At 49.6% G+C, this 18,802-nt stretch overlaps 1 protein-coding gene across 10 annotated transcripts in view; it reads left to right on the top strand.

Moving 5' to 3' along the window:
* CADM1 (cell adhesion molecule 1) overlaps nt 1-18,802 on the top strand; it is a 134,932-nt gene that overhangs the window by 86,470 nt on the left and 29,660 nt on the right. For all 10 annotated transcript variants that reach the window (XM_038161184.1, XM_038161187.1, XM_038161185.1 and 7 more), the window contains exons 2-6: nt 4,269-4,415; nt 5,308-5,460; nt 7,567-7,704; nt 9,379-9,534; nt 17,120-17,219. In XM_038161184.1, coding sequence (XP_038017112.1) covers nt 4,269-4,415; nt 5,308-5,460; nt 7,567-7,704; nt 9,379-9,534; nt 17,120-17,219 — 694 coding nt within the window. The remainder of the gene's footprint in view (nt 1-4,268; nt 4,416-5,307; nt 5,461-7,566; nt 7,705-9,378; nt 9,535-17,119; nt 17,220-18,802) is intronic.

An 18,802-nucleotide genomic window follows, 5' to 3' on the forward strand; every position in this document is an offset into this window, starting at 1 on the left:
GGCTCCGGGCTCCATGGCCTTGGAGGGTTTCCCTTTGCGACTGTGCAGGAGTGGAAGGAGCAGCAGCTGCCTCTTCTGCCCTCCCTGCAGCCCAGGCTCCCTCAGTGACCTTTCTGTGAGTGGGTGGGTACACCTGTGTCTTGGTGTGCTTTGCACACCCACGGAGGAACGCAGGCTGGCTTTGGTGGGGCTGCAGGAGCGCTGCATTCTGCCCCAGCCCGTTCCCTCCTGCTGCAGCCCTGTCCTGCTGCGCTCAGGGCCACACGTGTGTCCATGTGCTCCGTGGGCAGCCTGGTCTCCAGCTGTTGCCCATGAAAAGATGCCATGAAATTAACTCCATCGGCAGCAATTGCCTTTCCTTGCCAGCACAATCAGTGTGGATTGTCTGTTCTTTTCCAAAGTTCAAGTGTGACGACTGCAGCTTTTTAAAACGGTCTCTCAAGACTTGGAGCCTGGATGCACGGAGCTCCAGTGGCTTCTCCCAGCACTGCCTGGCAGTTCTCCTCTTCCTCCTAGAGGCAGATCTGCAAGCTAGTTAAATGGCCTTTGGGTCCCCTCTATCCGATCCATGACCACGAGTCTCTGGCTCTGGTTCTCTGCCTGGAAGGCAGACTGTGATATTTGTGTTAAAGGGAAGAGATGAAGCTCTCAGTGATGGATGAGAGAGCAGGGGAGCTGCTCAGCTCAGGGAGGAGAAGGAACACAAAGGAGACAAAGCTTCTGGGGAGGTGGATGCTCAGTGTTCATAAACCCACTTGTCTCTGCTCTAACCACCACGTTCCTTTTAGGTACTTGAAACTGATAGATGAATGTTGACATTCAAATTGTGTTAATTCTGGGAATGGAGCTTAGTGTTGCTTTTTTCCTTGAGCACGTGGGCAGTTTGTGTATCTGTGTGTTGTTTCTTGTGACTCAATCTATTAAGAGGAATTTTGTTTAGGTTTACGGGCTTACACAGTTCAGGTGTAATGAAAACCCCTCTTCCTCAGAAAGCATTTGTGTCGGGATCCTGCAGACTGAGCCAGCAGTGCTGCAGCTCACGCTGGGGCACCTGTGGTTAGAAATTCCATAGAAATTGAAAAACCATGCTCCCCAGCACGTATTTTTAATCTTTCCTCTTCTCTCCCTGACGCTTCCCTCTAGCCCAGTGTCCTACAAGCGGAGAAAGAATTGATTCTAAATGTGACCGCTGAATATGAGCCAAGGTCCCTGGGCTGTGTCCAGCTGAGGGGAACTTGTTTGAAACACAATTTACTCGTCTGTGTCTGTCTGCAGCCCTAAGAGGGGAGACTGCAGTGGTCCAAGGCAGGAAGACAAGTGCAAAAATTAATTGTACAGGTTGCAGCCAAAGCATCCCTCAAGCATTGTGTCCCCCTCCTCACCCCCCGTTCCAGTAAGTATAAAACAAGGTGTCATTTTTCACCTTCAAAGGGGGATTCAGTAAATGAGGCTGGAGAATTGCTTTGGGTAATGAAGGAAGCACACACTGTGCTTTCCCTCCTGGCACTGCAGACACCCATTTGGGCGATTCCCTTGCTTGTTAACACCGGTGCATGTGTTAGACAGGAGCTCACCCCAGAAAGTGGCTTCCTTTCTGTTCCTGTTCCACTCCCTCTGGAGCAATCCCTTGTACTCAGAGTCAAGATTTTCAGGGCTCTGAGCCCAGTCCTGGACTCTGTCTGTCCTGGTGTCTGTCCATCACACTCTGGGATGCGGATTTGTCCCTTGTGTTGAAGTCCCAACAGGAAGCTTTGGTCTGATACATGGACCCTGTGCTGTCATAGTCCCTTCACATGTGATAGATGAAAATCTGTCCCATATCATTCTGTTGGGGCTTTCCATTGGATCTGCTTGTGCTGTGCCCCTCCCAAGCATTGCCAGGGATTTAATGTTGGTTTTCAACAGTAATTTTCCTTTGCTTCTCTTAGCTCTTGAGATTCTCTGTTGAGTCCATAAATTTCATCTGCCCTCCCCAACCTGTCCTTTTCTGTTCCAAAACATTGTCATGCTGTGTGTGTGTACTTTAATGCTCCTCAAAATACGTATACACTGACAATAAATATTTACTGAGAAACTTGCCGAGGTGTTGACAATGAGGATGGGCCCGGCGAGTTCTTGCTTTGTGTCGCATTTCTATTTAATTTACAGTTTGTAATTGCTGCTGCTCGTGGAAATAGCTTTCCTGGGAGCAGAGAGGAGCAGGTGCCCCAGAGTGTGGAGGGGTGCACGCCTTGCCTGGGTGCACACGCTCAGGGCAGCAGAGCAGACGTGGCCGATCAGACGCCCTTTGATGGAGAACAAAGAGGCAGAGCCCAGGAGGCTGGGGCTGCTGCGAGCTTGGAGGGGCTCAGCGTGTCCTTACGTGCTCCCTGCCCGTCATTAACCCGGATAAAAACCTTGTTCAGAGGGATCTGGTGCCAGCCCAGACCGAGGTGCTGGACTCTGCAGCCATCCATCGGCAGGTTTCATGCAGCAGCATCCCGGTGTGAAAAGCTTCAGTGGCTTGAACTTCAAATAATTTATTTCTAAATTACTTCTACTGTAATTCTTATTAATTCAAATAGTCTTCTAAGCTGATGTAAAATTCAGTAAACGCAAGGAACAGTTTAATGAATTGAAAATAGGATTGAGTCTTTTAAAGTAAATGTAAAAAAATATGCTGGCAATAATTGCTTAGATGGAAATCGAATCTTAATAGCTTTGTTAATGATTTGTAGGGAATATTGCATTTATGAGAACATATCAAGCTGATCCTTGTGCAAGAACCTTGTTTTGAATGGGTTTGATAAAATTATTCCCCAGAAGCAGTTAGTAATGTTTAATATTTTTGCTTGAACCACTTTCGAGGTGTTTGATTTCATTGATGCCAGGGCCTGGCTGTGGCTGTGCAGGGCTGCTCCAGCACCTCCACGGCAGCCTGGGGCACAGGCAGGGAGGGCTCTGCTGTCATGGCCTTTGGGGTCTGCACAGTGGTTTGGGATTGGAGAACAGAATCATTTATGCTGAAAAAGCCCTCTGAGATTATTGAGTCCAGCCATTAACGTGTGTCCCCAAGGTTCAAGAACACCACATTAAGGGTGCTGGTAGTGTGGTGGGGTGGCTGAATGCTCATCTTCTGATCCGCGGGCTTTGAGCAGGACCAGCTTCATCCTGACCCACAGAATGTGGAGCAGGAGCCAGGCAGATGTCTGGGACAGGCTCTTTGCCCCTCTTGAGTGGGGCTGGGGGTCTGTGCTCCAATATGGCTGTTATTGTTTGATAGTAAATCTCCTTGTTGCTCCTCAAAGTTCATCAGTCTGGAGAATCTATTTAAGATTTGTACTGAGAGGGCAGAAAAATGTGCCCAGATTTCAGCTTTCTGCCTATCAGGTGTGGAGAGGAGTCTGATGGTTTATCAATCTTTCTCTTTCCAAACGATGCACCTTTTTGTCAAGCATCTGTTTCCAAGGGATGTCAAATTATAAAGGCAAGTTGGAAAGAAAGATAAATGAAGGAAATGCAGGGTGAGAGAAAAACTGGGGTTTAAATATGATCCCCAGATTTCCTGTGAGCAAACTTTATCCCACTCCTGCGTTTTTGGGTTTCTCGAGGCGAGGGCAGCTGTGGAGCAGCAGAGGATTCTCTGCCCACCCAGCCTCTGGCATCCTGGCTTCATTTGGAGCATTTCCAGTCGAAGTCTCAGTACTTCTCCCACTCTGATTCCCAGTAGTTATGGAGAATCGAAATGCAAGGCACAGTTCCTGCTGCCGTCCCCCTCTGTGTCCTTTGGCGTTGGAGGCGCAGCCTCAGCGTGAGGGTGCCGCGCTGCTCCGGCTCATTAGGAGGAGAGTTTTCGGGGTGGTGACCTGTAAATGATTACAAGGCTCCCACGGCATAATTGCACGGGATCCTCTTCTTCCCCTGCCTCTGGACATTAATAGCACCTGCTGATTACACAGAGTGAGTAACGACTGGTTCCCTGAAGTCTGTCTGCTCCAGTCAGAGGATAAGTGCTTCTCACAGAGAGTTGTTCCTTCAGGTAATTTAACAGGATTTGTCTGTTGGGAGTGGAAAGGAATTTTTGGTGTTTCTGTGTGGGGCATCAGTCCTTCCTCTATTCCCATCACAGAGCTCCTTTCTCATTGCTCCTTTGCCAGCTGGTTGGGGACCCAGAGTCAGTGGCTCAGTGGCTGATGTTCCTCCGTTGGTGGCGTGGAGCTTTCCATTCCCAAGTGAAACCCACTGGTGTCATTTCTGACCTTGAGCCCCGCCTTTGCTCTGTCCTGCAGGTGATGGCCAGAACTTGGTGACGGAGGACGTGACCGTGGTGGAGGGGGACGTGGCCACCATCAGCTGCCGCGTCAAGAACAGCGATGACTCCGTGATCCAGCTCCTGAACCCCAACAGGCAGACCATCTATTTCAGAGATTTCAGGCGTAAGTTTATGGTTCCTCATTTGGTCATGACCTCGCTTGTGCTCAGGACACGGCATTTGCTGAGATCCCTTCTGTTTGTGCAACGCTGAGCACTTACAGTTCACTGGTTCTGTGGAGGTAGGTGAGATAGACAATCATAATCTTCCCCTTAATGGAAAACTTCACAGTCCCCTCTAAAAGTCAGAGCATCTTACTTTGCAGTGGGAATTGATTGTTGTAATTCAGGGTGAATTGCAATTGAATGCCAAATATTTAGCTGACACAAACAAATTGAGCAGGGCGACACCGAGACAGCGCAGTGTTCTCAGGAGTAATCTCTTCAGACCAAAGACTGAGAATTTCAGGACAATCTGTGCTGCTTTATACCCAAACTGAAATCTCTCATCACTTGCATGTCCAGTGGATATGTCTGTCCTGTGGTGACAGTGCCATGATAGCTGCAGTGAGACACTTTAAATGGTCTGTGTTAGTGTCACTGTGGGGACACGCCTGTCCTCTCTGCCCAGGAAGCAACAGGACAGGAAAAAAGCTCTAAATTCTACTTCTCCCAATTCCTTCCTCATTCAGGCTGTCCCTGAGTGCCTACAGTTGGTGCTGGGGCTGCATAGACACCACAAGCATTTTACCTACACATCCCTAAGCCTCCTGGTAATAAAACTATATGCAAAGATTTCATGCCATGTCCTGTGATTGGCTCATGTTGATTATTTGAAATGATCTGAGAACCAAAAGACTTTATAGGTCCAGCTTCAAGGTAGGAAGCAGCTAATCAGGAGCCCAGGGTGCTCACCTTGATGTGCTGCTGCCTGTGGGGATCTTTGGGATCGCGGTGTGGCGGGAAGGGGACGTTGCCTCTCTCCGTGCAGTCACCCCGGTTGTGCTTGCCCCGCAGCACTGAAGGACAGCAGGTTCCAGCTGGTGAACTTCTCCAACAGCGAGCTCCGAGTGTCCCTGACCAACGTGTCCATCTCTGATGAAGGGAGGTACTTCTGCCAGCTCTACACCGACCCGCCCCAGGAGATCTACACCACGATCACGGTGCTGGGTAAGGAGCCCTGCAGTCCCTGGGCACGCGGGGTCGGTGGCATCGGGTTCTGCGCAGCGCTGGGAGAGCTCCAGCCCCCTGGGGGGGGATTGGAAGCCAGGATTTGAGCCCTGAGTGCTGATGGCCAGGCACGTGTGGCCACGGGAGCGACGTGCTGGAGAGAGAGCAGCTGCTTCTGCCATTTAGCAGCAGCTTTTAAGGCTCTGTTAATGGGAGAACCTGAATCAGGGAGGGTGACTTAATGTAAGATCTCACTTGCTGATTAGTTTAAATCTTCCTTCTTTTGCTTAATGAGATTTGGGTCTTAGGTTTTTGTACATTGTTAAGTGATGTTTATAAGCAGTTTTACTCTTGCTATTACAGTTATCAACACCTTCAAAGTTTCCGTGCACTTTCAGTGCTCACAGGCACAGGAAGCTCTTCCAGCTCCTGCCTCTAATCGTGCACAGGCAAAAACAGTTCGTTGGATTTGATTTCACTGCTGGCAATGCTGAGAAGGTGTTTGAAAGGAGAACACTCATTTCATTCACCTGTGAGCCAGCGCCACATGTCTTTCAAGTGGGAGACATAATGCAGGTTTTTGTTGGTTTTTTTTAAGCATGAATCATGCTTTAGAACTGAGGGAAAAGTCAGTTTTCTTGCCTTGTGCTTCAGTTGTTTTTGAGAAGCCTTTGTGGCATGGCCAGGGTGCATACTGCCTTACCCCACATCCATAAAGGAGGTGGTTTCTTGTCACCCTTGTCGGTTTCTCGGGTCAAACCTCAGCTCAGGAAGCAGGCAAGGATGAGAGGGGATGCTGATGCTGGCAGCTCGGGAGAGCAGAGGGAGGTGCTGAGGTGTCCCCCTTTGCAGCTGGCCTTCGGGGGGAGCTGCACGTTTGCTTCAGCACTTTCATGTCTTCTGTGACACAATATGTAGATTTATTCATGCTTAATTGGAACATGTGAAAGTCTCAAATATGTAGCTCATTCTGTTCTTTTTAGAGAGAAGCCACAAGTGACTAATTAGTCCATTTGATCATCTGGATGGTATTTATACATATTTGTTCTTCATTAGCTTTAAGACCTGTGAGTCACATCTGAACTGTGCAGTTGCTTAATCACATTGATCAGAGCAAAGTTGAGTTTCCTTTGGAAGTTCTGGGATTTTCTGAAGCCATGACTCTGCCATAAGAGCTCTTGCTGTTCACTTTTTGTCGGGTTTTGCCTTGCTGCTGGTGCTTTCATGGGAAAGAGATTCCCATGTTCCCATGTCTTAATTTTTAAGCTCATTTGTCCCTTTTCTGGGCTGTGCTGCAGTGGCTGTTATCCCTGAAGTTACAGCCTGTTTCTCAATATTACTGAATGACTTTTCATTGGGTACAATCTTCCAGCTTTGTGTTTTTGGAGACTCCTGATCTAGGGAAGATGTGTGCTTGGGCAGAGCAGCAGATCTCCACCCCAGAGGATGTGGCACTTGTGGCTGGGTGTAGAGCCATCTCCCTCCTCTCTTTGGGATGCTTTTGGGGTGGTTTGTGGGGGTGTGATGGGGAGCAGAGCTGTTCCCAAGGGGTGGTGTTCCACTCCAGGCTTGTGCTCAGTGGCTTTTCGAGCATCTTAAATGAGGTTGATGTTTGCTGGCCTGCTTCCATGCTCACGGCTGAGCCTTGGAGCTGAACAGCAGGAGAGAAAAATTGCCGTGGAGGTTAGAGGCTTGGTAAGTAATGCAGTGCCAAGTGTCAGCTTTTGTGTTTCCTCTCCTTGTCAGAGGAGTCAGGAAATGTGCACGGAGTCAAGCTGGATTTTTAAATAGCAGCACACACCCGAGCAGCGCAGGAGGCTGCGGCTCTCCCTGGAACCGTGCCTGCTTGGGAGAGGGAACAGAAAGTTACAACCCTGATAAGTAATAATTTGTGAGACTGCGGTGATTATTAGGTGGAGAGTGAAAGTGCTCACTCCAATTACTGCAAAACCACCTATCAAAGGGTTTGATTGATTGAAAGATCAAATAAATGCTGGTTGCTTGTTTCCTTCAGTAGATTTTACAGGTTTTCCTCAAGGTTTTGTCCTGTGTTAGTGATCAAAAGATGTTTTTTTCATCTGGTTTGTGTTGTGTTTCCCATTCCAGTCCCACCACGCAATTTGGTAATTGATATCGAGAAAGAAACCGCTGTGGAGGGAGAGGAGATCGAGCTGAACTGCACCGCCATGGCCAGCAGACCAGCCACCACCATCAGATGGTTCAAAGGCAACAAGGAGCTAACGGGTAGATGTGTCCTCTCAGTCCCTTGCTTTGTTCGGGGAGCTGAAGTGATTTATGTAATGCTGGGTGTTTGTTCTCTGCTGCCAGTTTAAGGGAAAAAAAAGTAAAAAAAGTAGAGCGAGCTTCTTTGAGCGCCAGCTGAGGAACAAAGGACTGTGTGGGCAGACAGATTATTCCCTAACGCAGGGGGCTGAACTCCATTTGGTCCTCTGCCTACCTGCCAGCCTCAAGTGCTGGGTTCTGGAGTCCTGCTGTAGCTGCAGGTGACCTTGAGGAGCCCAGGGCTGTGCACTGAATTCATTTCTGCACGGCTTGTGTAGCTTTCTGCCCTGTTTCAGGTACGAGAGGGATCGTCTGCGCTTTGGGCTGTAAAGATTTGCAATTCACCTTCATGTCTAGCTCCCTTGTTTGTAGAGTGTTTTCCCTGTGTTCAGTTGAATATTCATCTAAGATGGGTTTCTCTGACTCCCTGAAGTCTGGTGGCTCCCAGTGCTTGCACATTCAAGTCACTGACTCTGATTGCATGTGACACGCTGTTAGTTTAAGTCTGCATGTAGATGTGAGCTTGGTTGACAACACCTTTGTGCTTTACCCAGTCTGAGACACTGACGGACTCTCTGCAGAAGTCCAGGCTCATTACTTCAAACCCACTCCCCTGCAAGGACAGGATAAAATCCTCTCTTTAAGCCCAACACTTCAGAGCGTTTGAGCAGGCCGCATGCTGGGAGGACGCTGGTGCAGGTGGGATGCAAACCTGCTGCCTGGCCCAGTGGTGCCTGCAGAGTCCCAGCGCCGTGGCGTGCAGGGAGTTAACAATCCCATTCTGGTTCCCTTCCCCCTATCAGCAGGCAGCAGGACAAAGTGTTTGTCCCTTTCTGCCTGACCTGTGCAGCTTCTTGATTGAGTTTTCTTGTGTTAGCAGTTGAATCCCAGCTTTGAGTTCCCTGGGAAGAATGCTGAGCCACCTTACCCTGCTCAGTCTTCTGGTATTTTTTTTAACAGAGTAGAGACTGAAACATTTGGCTGTGAGTTTGTGCATCACAGGAAGTGTGGCTTTGCCCATGGGAAAGCTTTTCTTCCAAATACCAAGGGGTGTCTGCACGTGTCACCTGTTTCACTCTCATATATCATACAGCAATATTTGGTGTCTGCAAGAGCTCTGCTACAGAAGTTACTCTTAGCAATTTTGCCTGTGAATTCTTAAATAAAGAGGCACAGATCAGAGCGGAACTGCGCTGTCAGCGGGCGCTTGCTGAGTTCCTGGAAAAATCCTTTTTCTGCTGTCTTGTCTCGTCTCGTTTTGTCTTGTCTTCCTGCTTGTTTCCATCACAGCATCCCTCAGGCAGCCAGTCTCGAGCTGGGCTCCCCTCCCTCAAACAGAGCACTGCTGAATGCTCCCACCCATCCATACTGCTTCTAATTAACTGTTAAATCATTTTTGTAGCTAATTGTTGATTCAGGAGTGGGAGGGGATTTGTAGCTCATTGATTGAAGAGTTTGGGGATTTGGGGATGGTGTTAATCGTTGCACTAACGTCGCCTGGGCTTCACTTGGCCGGAGCCTGACGGAGAGGAGGACGGGATGGGTGTCCAGAGGGAGCATGGACAGGAGGGAGGTGGCCTGGCTGCAGGGGTGCTCCACCTGCCCTCACTGCCCTCTCCCTGTTCCCTGCCCCAGGCAAGTCGGAGGTGGAGCGGTGGTCCGACATGTACACGGTGACCAGCCAGCTCCTGCTGAAGGTGGGGCGCGAGGACGACGGCGTCCCCGTCATCTGCCTGGTGGATCACCCTGCGGTCAAAGACTTGCAGACACAGCGTTACCTGGAAGTCATGTGTGAGTAGCAGAACCTTTCATTCTCTTAATATATAAAATTGTGTGCTTGGGAGTTCAGGAACCATTCCCTACGTGTTAAAATTCTGACATCAATGAGGATTACATCCTGTTGCATAGAAATCATGAACACGATGTAAGGTAACGCTTTGTGGGTGAAGCAACTACTTTCCCAGCCCTCTGTGATGCCATAAATACTTTGTTCTCTGATGAAATAACTCCCTGTACGTAGAATTTGCATCAAAGGTTTCTGTCTGGGCTTTTTAATTGTCAGAACAGTTTAAATCTGAGTATTTTTCTTCTAGCAACCTACTTACTTCTGAAAAGTGCTTCTCCCCCTTCAAAGCAACTGGCCACCGTGGTGAGTTTACTGGCAAAAACTGGGTATTGTGCAGGAGAAAGCCAGTGTTGTGCCCTGTGAGCATGCAGCACCGCCTGGATTCGTTCATCAGAGCATGGAGCTCTGTGGAATCTGTAGTAGCAGCACTGATTGAAGCCAGCCTATTTCCTGCACTGCTCCTGACACGTGCGTTGTTAATAATGCATCTCACTTCCCTTAGGAGCTGCTCCACTGTACATGACAGCAGCAAGCAGGTACCTGGAAATAGCTGTGGTCCCAAATGCACCTGCTGGAGATTTTGGAGCTGTGTACATGCATCACTGTGTTCTGAGACATCTCCCAAAAGCAAAGCGGGATGGTCCCTACAGCGAGGCCGTGTGCTTGGAAAGCTGGGCCCTGAGACAATTCAAAGCCCTTGTTTTTGTAGGGTCCCTTCAACTACATCACACTGAAAGGAGGAGAGGAAGTTTTGTATTAATTTATTTCATCTGCTTCATTATGTAGTTTCATTATGAACATCTTGGTTACAATTCTCGTATCTCCGAAACTAGCGGGAAGTAATGTTCCTGTAATGAGGAAAACAGGAATGATCAGATACTGCCTAAATTGACAGATACGAGATTTCTTGCGACTGTGCTAATGTGTAATTCATTTATGCAAACTTAATGTCCATTAACATTTCTTGCAGAGCTCCATTAGCTTTAATAATACATTAGCACCTTTGTGAGGCGTGATCAAATACTTAACGGGGAAGAGCAAAAAATGCCATCTACCCTGTTGTGGAGGGGATTGGAACTCGCTGGGCTGGAAGGGCATTGGACAACCTTGAGGCTTCCTTTCCGAAATCTCTCTGGAATCCTGGTGATTTGGTGGAATAGGAGGGGGGAATAAAGTGAGCATTTTCTTCCTCAAATAAATCCCTCCTTGGCCACTTCAGTTTGCAGCCTTAGGGGTTGCCCATGCAGTGAGGGCAAAGCACCCCTGAAGCACAGTTCTTTGTTCAGCTCTGCTGCATCCTGTGCACAGGTTTCTGCCCTTACTGCTGATTTTTGCATCTCCTTGGGCTGTTCCAGAGCGGTTTGTGGCAAAGAGGCACGGAGCCTCCTCAGGAGGGAGCGGGGGTGAGCAGGAGAAGGGAGTTCAGACTGATTTGGTTTTGTGTTCCGAATTAAACTCTGAGCTTGTTAAAAGTAATTATGTTCCAACGTGGGGGCTTGACCCCGTTAGCCCAGTCTGTTCCTTGAGTGGGCAGCAGCAGATGGCCAGAGAGGAGGCCCAGCCCAAGAACTTGTCCTGCCCTGTGACCTTGTGGCTCCAGAACTCAGTGGGCTGGAGCATGGCCAGACACCTGCATTTCGTACCTGCTGCAGGGCTTTAGCTTGAAGAAAAGGCAGCTTCAGAGCAAGCCCCTACCCTGGAGCTTCTGCTGTCTGACAGTGATGATTTGTTGGCCAGTGGGAGAGTGTGGGCAGGAGGCAGAGCCTCTTGTCCTTGCACTCAGGGGTTTCCATCAGTGCTCCCACAGAGCTGTGGCCTGGGGGGAGCTGGGGCTCCTGCGCTGCCACCTTCTCAGTTGATTCTGGATGTGGAACGTGCACCAGAGGATGTCCAGCTCCTGTCCATGGCGTGTCCTTGCAGGCAGCCAGCTACCAGGTCTCTGCTGCAGTGACTCTCTGAATTCCTTGCTCATCCCGTGTGGATGTAGCTGCTTTCCCTGCAGCAGGTCAGTTACCTGGGCTGCCTTTTCCACTCTCTGCTCCGACATCCTCTCCCCACAAATCCTGCCCGCTCCCCTCACAGGCACAGCGGATCCGCCCCTTCAGAACATCAGCAGGGCACAAGAAAATGTTTTTCTCAGCAGATGTCGTATTTCTCTGCACTTAATGTATCCAGCTGGAGCATGAAATGTGTTGGGGAAGGACAGGAGGATGATGGATGGAGCCTGCTCAGATAATGAGGTATTTTTTGTCTGACTAAATTTCAGAGTAGGGAGATATTTTTTCTGAGATGCAACTAAAAAGTTGTGGGGTTTGTTTTCCAAGAAAAAAAGCAGAAAACAACAATGCTGGGTGTTAACCTGCCCTATTAATGGAGTAACCCATTTGTTGCATATCTGCCCTGCACAGCATGGCCCGTGGTGAAGTTTGAGGTGAATGCCTTCACAGTAGGGGGGTTACTGAAAAGAAATCTCTGTGAGCAAGCAGTGTAATGTGTGAAACCCTCCCCAAGCACTCCTCAAAAGCAGAGCAGGGCTGGACCGAGAGCGTGGTGCTCTCACAGTGGCCACAGCTCTTCCATGCCTGAGCAGCATGCTCAGCCCTGGCAGGCACAGTCGTGGCACTGGAGTGGAAATGTCCCCAGCTCTGCTGCAGTGGCTGTGCTTCTGTGGATCCGCCAGCGAGCAATGGGAGACCAGGGCGTTGGGTGTAATTTTAGAAAGGAAATGAAGCAACAAAATGCATTAAAATGTCGTTAAGGAGCTGAATGGAACCAGATATTCTGGGAGACGTGCGAGTTGAGCCCTCGTGGTGCGTTTGCTGCTCTCATTACCTGGCACTGGAAGCGAGCGTCGGACCTGGATTTTGGCCTTTTCTCTGGGCTGGCTTTTTGTCCTTTTCCGAAGTTATAATTACCTGTGCGTTCATTTTTGTAATACCTACATGTGTACCTTTAAAGCCTGCCCCAGTGGAGTCTTGTTGCAGCCTCCGCTGTTGCGATAGCAGAACTTTTTGTGCCCAATTATGTTTAAAATCAGCCACATACGTTGGCTGCCACATCTCCAGCAATCCTTACATTTCCGTCCAGTACAAATATTAATTGCATAGTTTGCAGTGAAGTTATTAACATCAATGTAATTTATCATCTGGAGATTGCTAAAAGCGAATAAATGAGTTGTTTTGTTCAGCGAGGTGTTGACCCCTTCAGAAACTTTGATTTAAAGCTGTTTTTTTCTTTTAGTGAATATGAAAAGCACCACAATCAGCCGAGTGTTCAGTTATTTGATTTTCTGGGGCATTAGCCACTCTTGTTTGTGACATTTCCCAGTTGGGTGCTCGTTTGTGAGCTCATTAATAAGGTTTTCTCGGAGGAATGTTGTTGGGAGCACAGAGCGTGTGGGGCGACCGGGGCTCTGCCATTTGCAGGCATTAAGCAGCAGAGTGTGCTTAAATATTAAAAGAGAAGTGTTTATCCCCAAAATGCCTGTCGGGCTCTGGCATTCCTTTTCCTGCAACAAGCAAAATGATTAAATTGCTTTCGCTAAGGGTGAATTTTGCAGAGTCGTGTTTGGGGTTGACAGGCTCTTCCAGACAAGCTGTGATCTGCCAGTCCTGCTCATTCCTTATTTTAGACACGGGATCTATTTATTGAATAGATTTCTGTATTTTGGCTGAAAATCAGCAGTGCAGCCTCTTGTCCTTGTCAGAGGTGAGGAGCAGGCAGGGGATTGCCGGGCTGGGCTGGCTTTGACGCAGAGTGCATTCCTGATGAGCAGCCCCACTGGATTTTGGAATAAAGGTGGCTGTTGTTTACACCTGACGATCACTGTTAACTTTGCTGACTCCTTTTAATATTGAAAAACACATTTTCCCTGCTCTTCCCTGAGTGAGATCAGAGACTCCCACAAGTCAGTTTTTTGAGCAGCTCTCTTTGGCACAGAAGACAGCAGGGATGAGGAGCTGGATGAAGCAATGCCCACCTGAAGGGAGATGTGTTCAGCATTACCAGGGAAATGCTGAGGCTGGATTTACCTCCGGCGGGCAGGAACGCGGCTTGGCCCGCAGATCCTTTCTCCCAGGGATGCCATCTGGCGTCAGGTTTGCCAAGAGGTACGTCAGCAATTCATGCAGGGACCAGAAAACGGATTTTAAACTTGGACCCGGCAGCTCCTCGCCTGGCAGAGGGCAGAGCCTGCTCGGCTGAGCCCTGGCAGAGTCCACGCTGGCGGCTTCTCTGCCGGCTGGGGCCTGGCGCTGCCAAAAGCACCACGTGCTGCTTTCCCAGCGCTTGGGAAGAAGCCTTTTGGCTGTTTCCAGCCTCACAGGGAGCGTGTCCTCTGGCAGGGTGGGCTGGGGTGGTCAGCGAGGGTCCCGCGGCCGAGCCCCCGGAGCCTCCCTGGGCACACGGGGAGCCGCGCTGCCGCATCTGCCTGGTGCGGGCTGTGGGGCAGTGAGCTCGCCTGCCTTCGAGGTCGTGGCTGGCCTGATGAAAGGAAACGGGTGGAAATAATAGGCTTAGGCTTTTGTAAGGCCCCGAACTCGGTGTAATGTTTTATCTCGGCTGATTAATGACATCTAAGCATTATCGATGAAGTGCATGTTTAAATGGATTAAGAAATCACTAACTGGCAGATCTCAAAGGATAGTCATTAGGGAGTAATCAGCAGTGCTGGTATTTTTAGAGGGAATGCAGGGGCCTGGGTGCTTGGCCTGATGCTGTTCAGTTGAAGCATTTGAAGTTCTTAAAAAGTCACTGTTAATAATCTTTGCTGATGGCACAAAAATGGGGCGAGCAGCTAAAAAAGGAAGAACTGGGACAAATGCAGAATTACTGGAGTGGTCTGGTGAGCTCCCAAGCGCAGAGCTTGAGAGCTGTGAAAGTCAATGGGTGCAGGCTTCGGTGGCCCGTGGCACCCTGAAGGGGAGGTGAGGGTTTTGGGGTGCATGGTCCCCATGGGGGCTGCAGCCCCCAGCAGCCCCCGGTGCACGGGCACGCGCCGTGTCTGTTGTGAGAGAAATCTCATCAAATGCAGAATGGCTTTGTAATAAGTTTTTCAAATTGGCTGCTGCTACAGTGTAACCTTTAGACGACTGGTATTTAACCTTGTATATCACTCTGAGCTTTTGAATGAATTTAGCTTAATAAAGGTGCCTTATTAAATTACGAGGCTGTTTTTTTTAAGCTGCTGGAAAGAGGCGTAGTAGGAAATAGCTGTGGGTTGTTGGGTCTAATTGGCTGCCATGGAGCATGCAGGGCCTCGGCTGCGCAGATGCAAGTGTTTATTTTTGTGTAACAATCCAGTGGTGTGATGTTATGAAGTTCCAAGTCAAGGATTTCGGGTACAGTGATGCACTTGGTGGTGAAAACTGCCACTTCTTGCCTGGTGTCCCGTGTTACCATCCGAGGTGGTCGTCACCCCACGTTACAGAGCTGCAGACGTCACTGCTGGAACGTGTCCTGTGTAACAGGGTGGTGGCAGACAGCTGGAGCCATCAGAGCTCTGTCCGTGTGCTGCTAAATGTCACAGGAGCCGGGCTCGGGGTCCCAGAGCGCTCGGCATTTCACAAACCTGCGCTCGGAGTCCATAATCTGCAGGAAATACACTGGCAGGGTGTGAGGCAGGGGGTGAGCACTGCAAGTAGAATTTAAGGTTGTCTAAAGGCACGTCCTTAAACAAAGAGAAGAAGACACCACTGCCCCTCCAGATTCTTGAATGTTTTTTGCATGCCATGAGCCTAATGCCAGCCGGTCCTCCGGAGTGTCCAGCCATCCTTCTGCATCCTTCAGGCTCAGGTACCTTTTCCAAAGTGCCCTCTGTAACCCCCAGCGTGCTGACAAGTCCTCTGCTGTGGTAACTCCGTTGGGAAGTTCTTGGCCTCAGCAGTGCTGACACACGTGCTGATAAACCCAGATTCCTGTTGCAGGTGACACCTCCACCGTGCCTGGATGCAAATGGGATGGGTCCACTTCACTGCCACTGTGGGTTTGATGAAGCTCGTGGGGCTGGGAAGTGGCAGTGGAAGGGCTCACCCAGCTTGGTGGGAGCTCATGGAGCTGGCAGTTTGTGCTCAGTACACTGAGCCTGGGTGTATTCCTCCTGATTTCCATAAGTAATTGTCATTAGTAAACAGCTCATTAGAAATACTAATCTCACCTAATGGAAAGGGGATGCAGCGGGAGAGGCAGACAGCAAAAGGAGGTGTTTCAGTCCCCGTGTGCTGAGTGAACTGGGCTGGGATGTTTCCTGCTCCTTCCACAGCACGGATATAGCACCATCCACGTTCCTGGCACGGGCTGGTGCTGCTGCAGAGCACATCAGAAGCGGGGAGCAGATGGCTGTGGGGTGGGAGTTGTGGACGGCAGTGCTGAGCAATGCTGAGGATGTGGCGGCTGATTTATTTGCTGCATAACACCAGGGTGAACTTGTCCTCCCGTGCTCCTCGTGCAGAGCTATTGCCACTCCAGGGCTGGAGGGCATTTCCAGGCACACTGAAGCTGCCCCACGTCCTGTGGGACTGGGTCTTGTCCCCTCAGCCAGTGACACCCCGAAGTGCTGCCACCACCCACAGCCCACAAGGACATCCCAGTTCCCGAGCTGCAGGGAGCATCTGTAACAGGGATTAGCTGGTGAAATGTTGTGGTAGAGTCATCTCGGGAGAGGATTTACTTGTGTAGCTTATTCCATTACTGAAAATTATGAGAGTTTAAATTGGTTAAATCCTGACACGCGGGTTTTTTTTCCTAATCTCTATTATTCCATAGGAGGCATGTTAATGAGTTAAACACAGTTAATAAAATGCAACCAGCCAATATTTTGGGTAGCAGTTACTCTCAAAGGAAATAGAAACATTTAAATGGTTTCAACCTTTATGCATACTGATTTTTTTCCTTCCTTTGTTCCTTACAGTTGAGTAAATTCCTGAAAAATATCTATGGCTTAATGGCACTTGTAGCCTTGAATTGATTTCCTGCACTGATAATGTTTTAGCTACAGCTCAGATTGCGTTTTTAATCTCTGTTTCAGTCATGGGAGGTAATGAATTTTTTAATTGTGGACTCTAGGTTTGTGGTTTGGCTCTTTTTTTCCTGCAGGGTCTTACTGAAGTGTTGTTGAGTTGGCTCCCTAACTATCCATGCTTTAATTCTATGTTTATTGTAGGATTTAGAGGAGCTTCATCTGGACGAAATGCAGCCTGCTGTTGTTTGCACAGAGGCAGCAGTGGCTGTGGCTCTGTTTGTGTCTCTAACGAGCATCTCTTGTCCAGCCCAGCGTGCAGCACTCGTGGCCTCGGGGGGCTGTGGTGCAGGGGTCACTGATACCCCCAGACCCCTTCCATGCCGGGCACCGCGCGTCTCTCCAGCTTCCCCTCAGCACAAAGGAGTTCCCTTCGGCTGGAGCGAGCTCAGGGATGAGCTGTGCAGCAAGAGCCCTTCCCGGGCAGCACGGTGCTCCAGCTCCACCTGCTCCTGCTGCCGCGGGCGAGGCGGGGCGCGACCCGGGGCTCACGAGCCGTGTTTTGTGTCCTGCAGATAAGCCTCAAGTGCGGGTTTCTCAGAATTACCCCTTGCAAGGCCTGACGAGAGAAGGGGAGCCACTGGAGCTGACGTGCACAGCCTTTGGAAAGCCACAGTAAGTTGGACCCTTCCCAGGGTTGGCCGGTGGTGATGGGGCGTTGTGTGGCCGCTGTTCCTGTTGCCATTCTCTGCTGCGAAGACAAATGTCCCAGAGTGAAGGAGAGAGATGCTTCCTGCACCCAAACATCTGCTGGACTTGCACTTATTCCTGTGCACCTAATGGCCAAGGAATTTCCGCTGGAAGAGCTCCCAGGAGTGCTCCTCCTGGCCACCGTGCAGCAGCCTTCGGGTGCAGCAGGGCAAGGCTCCCAGCTGGACACCTCTTCCCCCAGGGAATGGCTTGGGTGGCATTAATCTGCAGTTAATCGTGGGTTTGGTTCATCTGCAAAAGCAAGGTTGGGGGCTGCAGTTGTGGCCCCTGGAGGTGCCTGGCACCACAGCACTGAGCCCCTGGGGAAGTGGATGGATCCCCAGGTAAGGCAGTCCATCCTTCTGCTCATACTGACTGTGTGATGGTTTTGCTCCCCCTTGGTGCCTCGTGTGGTTTTTATAGAATACCAGTTTTATTCTCTCTCCTCTTCTTGCCAAGCCCTTGAGGCTTTCTTAGGCAGTTGAAGAAATTTATGCATCAGGAAAATCCTGGCAAGGGAGGGTAGATTTTCTCACACTTTCATTGCTGTTCTAATTTAAGTTTTGTCGGCTTTATTTTTTTTCAAAATACTTTCTCTTCCACTTGGATTTATGGCTGTCAAGTATTTACTATCCTTCCTTATTTTCATCATGTCCATAAGATTTCTGCAGACATTCCTGAGATCTGTCAGTGCCTCCTTGGCAGTGTGCCCAGAGCTGGGGCGTGGGGAGCTGGACCCCGTCCAGCTCGGCGTTGTGGGCAGGGCAGGCACCCAGCGCCGAGGAGGCTCAGGCTGCCCTCATCCTCCCTGGTAGCCTTCATCCCCTTCCACAGTATTTTCTCGATTCCCATAGCCCTTGCTCGATTCCCACTTCCCAGTTTGTTCTGTTTGGCACGAGGCCAGTCCCTTCCCTGTGCATCAGAGGCTGGCACGTCCCTGCTGAATTCCGTTTAGAAGCTATTCCCTGCTCAGAGCCTGCCAAGCCCCTTTGCATTCCTGCTCCCCTGGGTACCTGCAGTGCCTCCCATTTGCCATCAGCTGGGAATCTAATGAACAGGCTTCTCTACATTTTTTCCTTGCAGGCTATGAGTAAGACATTCCCATGTTAAATAGGACAGACACATCTCCCTGGCAGCTTGCCGCTGCACGTTTGGTGGTGCTGGTGATGTGCTGGGAATTGGCTTCTCTAGGTCACTTCACCTGGGTCTCCCAAAGCTAAGAAAGTACACAGTAAAATAATGAGCTGGGTTTGGCTCCATCTTTTTAAGACCAAGAGGTTTCATGAAATCTTTTACAGAGGTTTTAGATGGAGGGGGAGGTTTCTCCAGTTAAGCAAAGTAATTTCTCTACAAAATTTGACAACATAAATATTGGGGGAAGGAAGCTCAGAGGGAAAAAAGACTAGAGAGGAGAAATTTCTATTTGGTATTAATACAGATGTTTTGTTAGATTAGACACAACCCCCTAAAATATATGACAGAAGTGGGAAGATGCAGAAATGGTCACC

This window comes from Motacilla alba, chromosome 24, assembly GCF_015832195.1.
Source record: "Motacilla alba alba isolate MOTALB_02 chromosome 24, Motacilla_alba_V1.0_pri, whole genome shotgun sequence".
Classification (NCBI taxonomy): domain Eukaryota; kingdom Metazoa; phylum Chordata; class Aves; order Passeriformes; family Motacillidae; genus Motacilla; species Motacilla alba.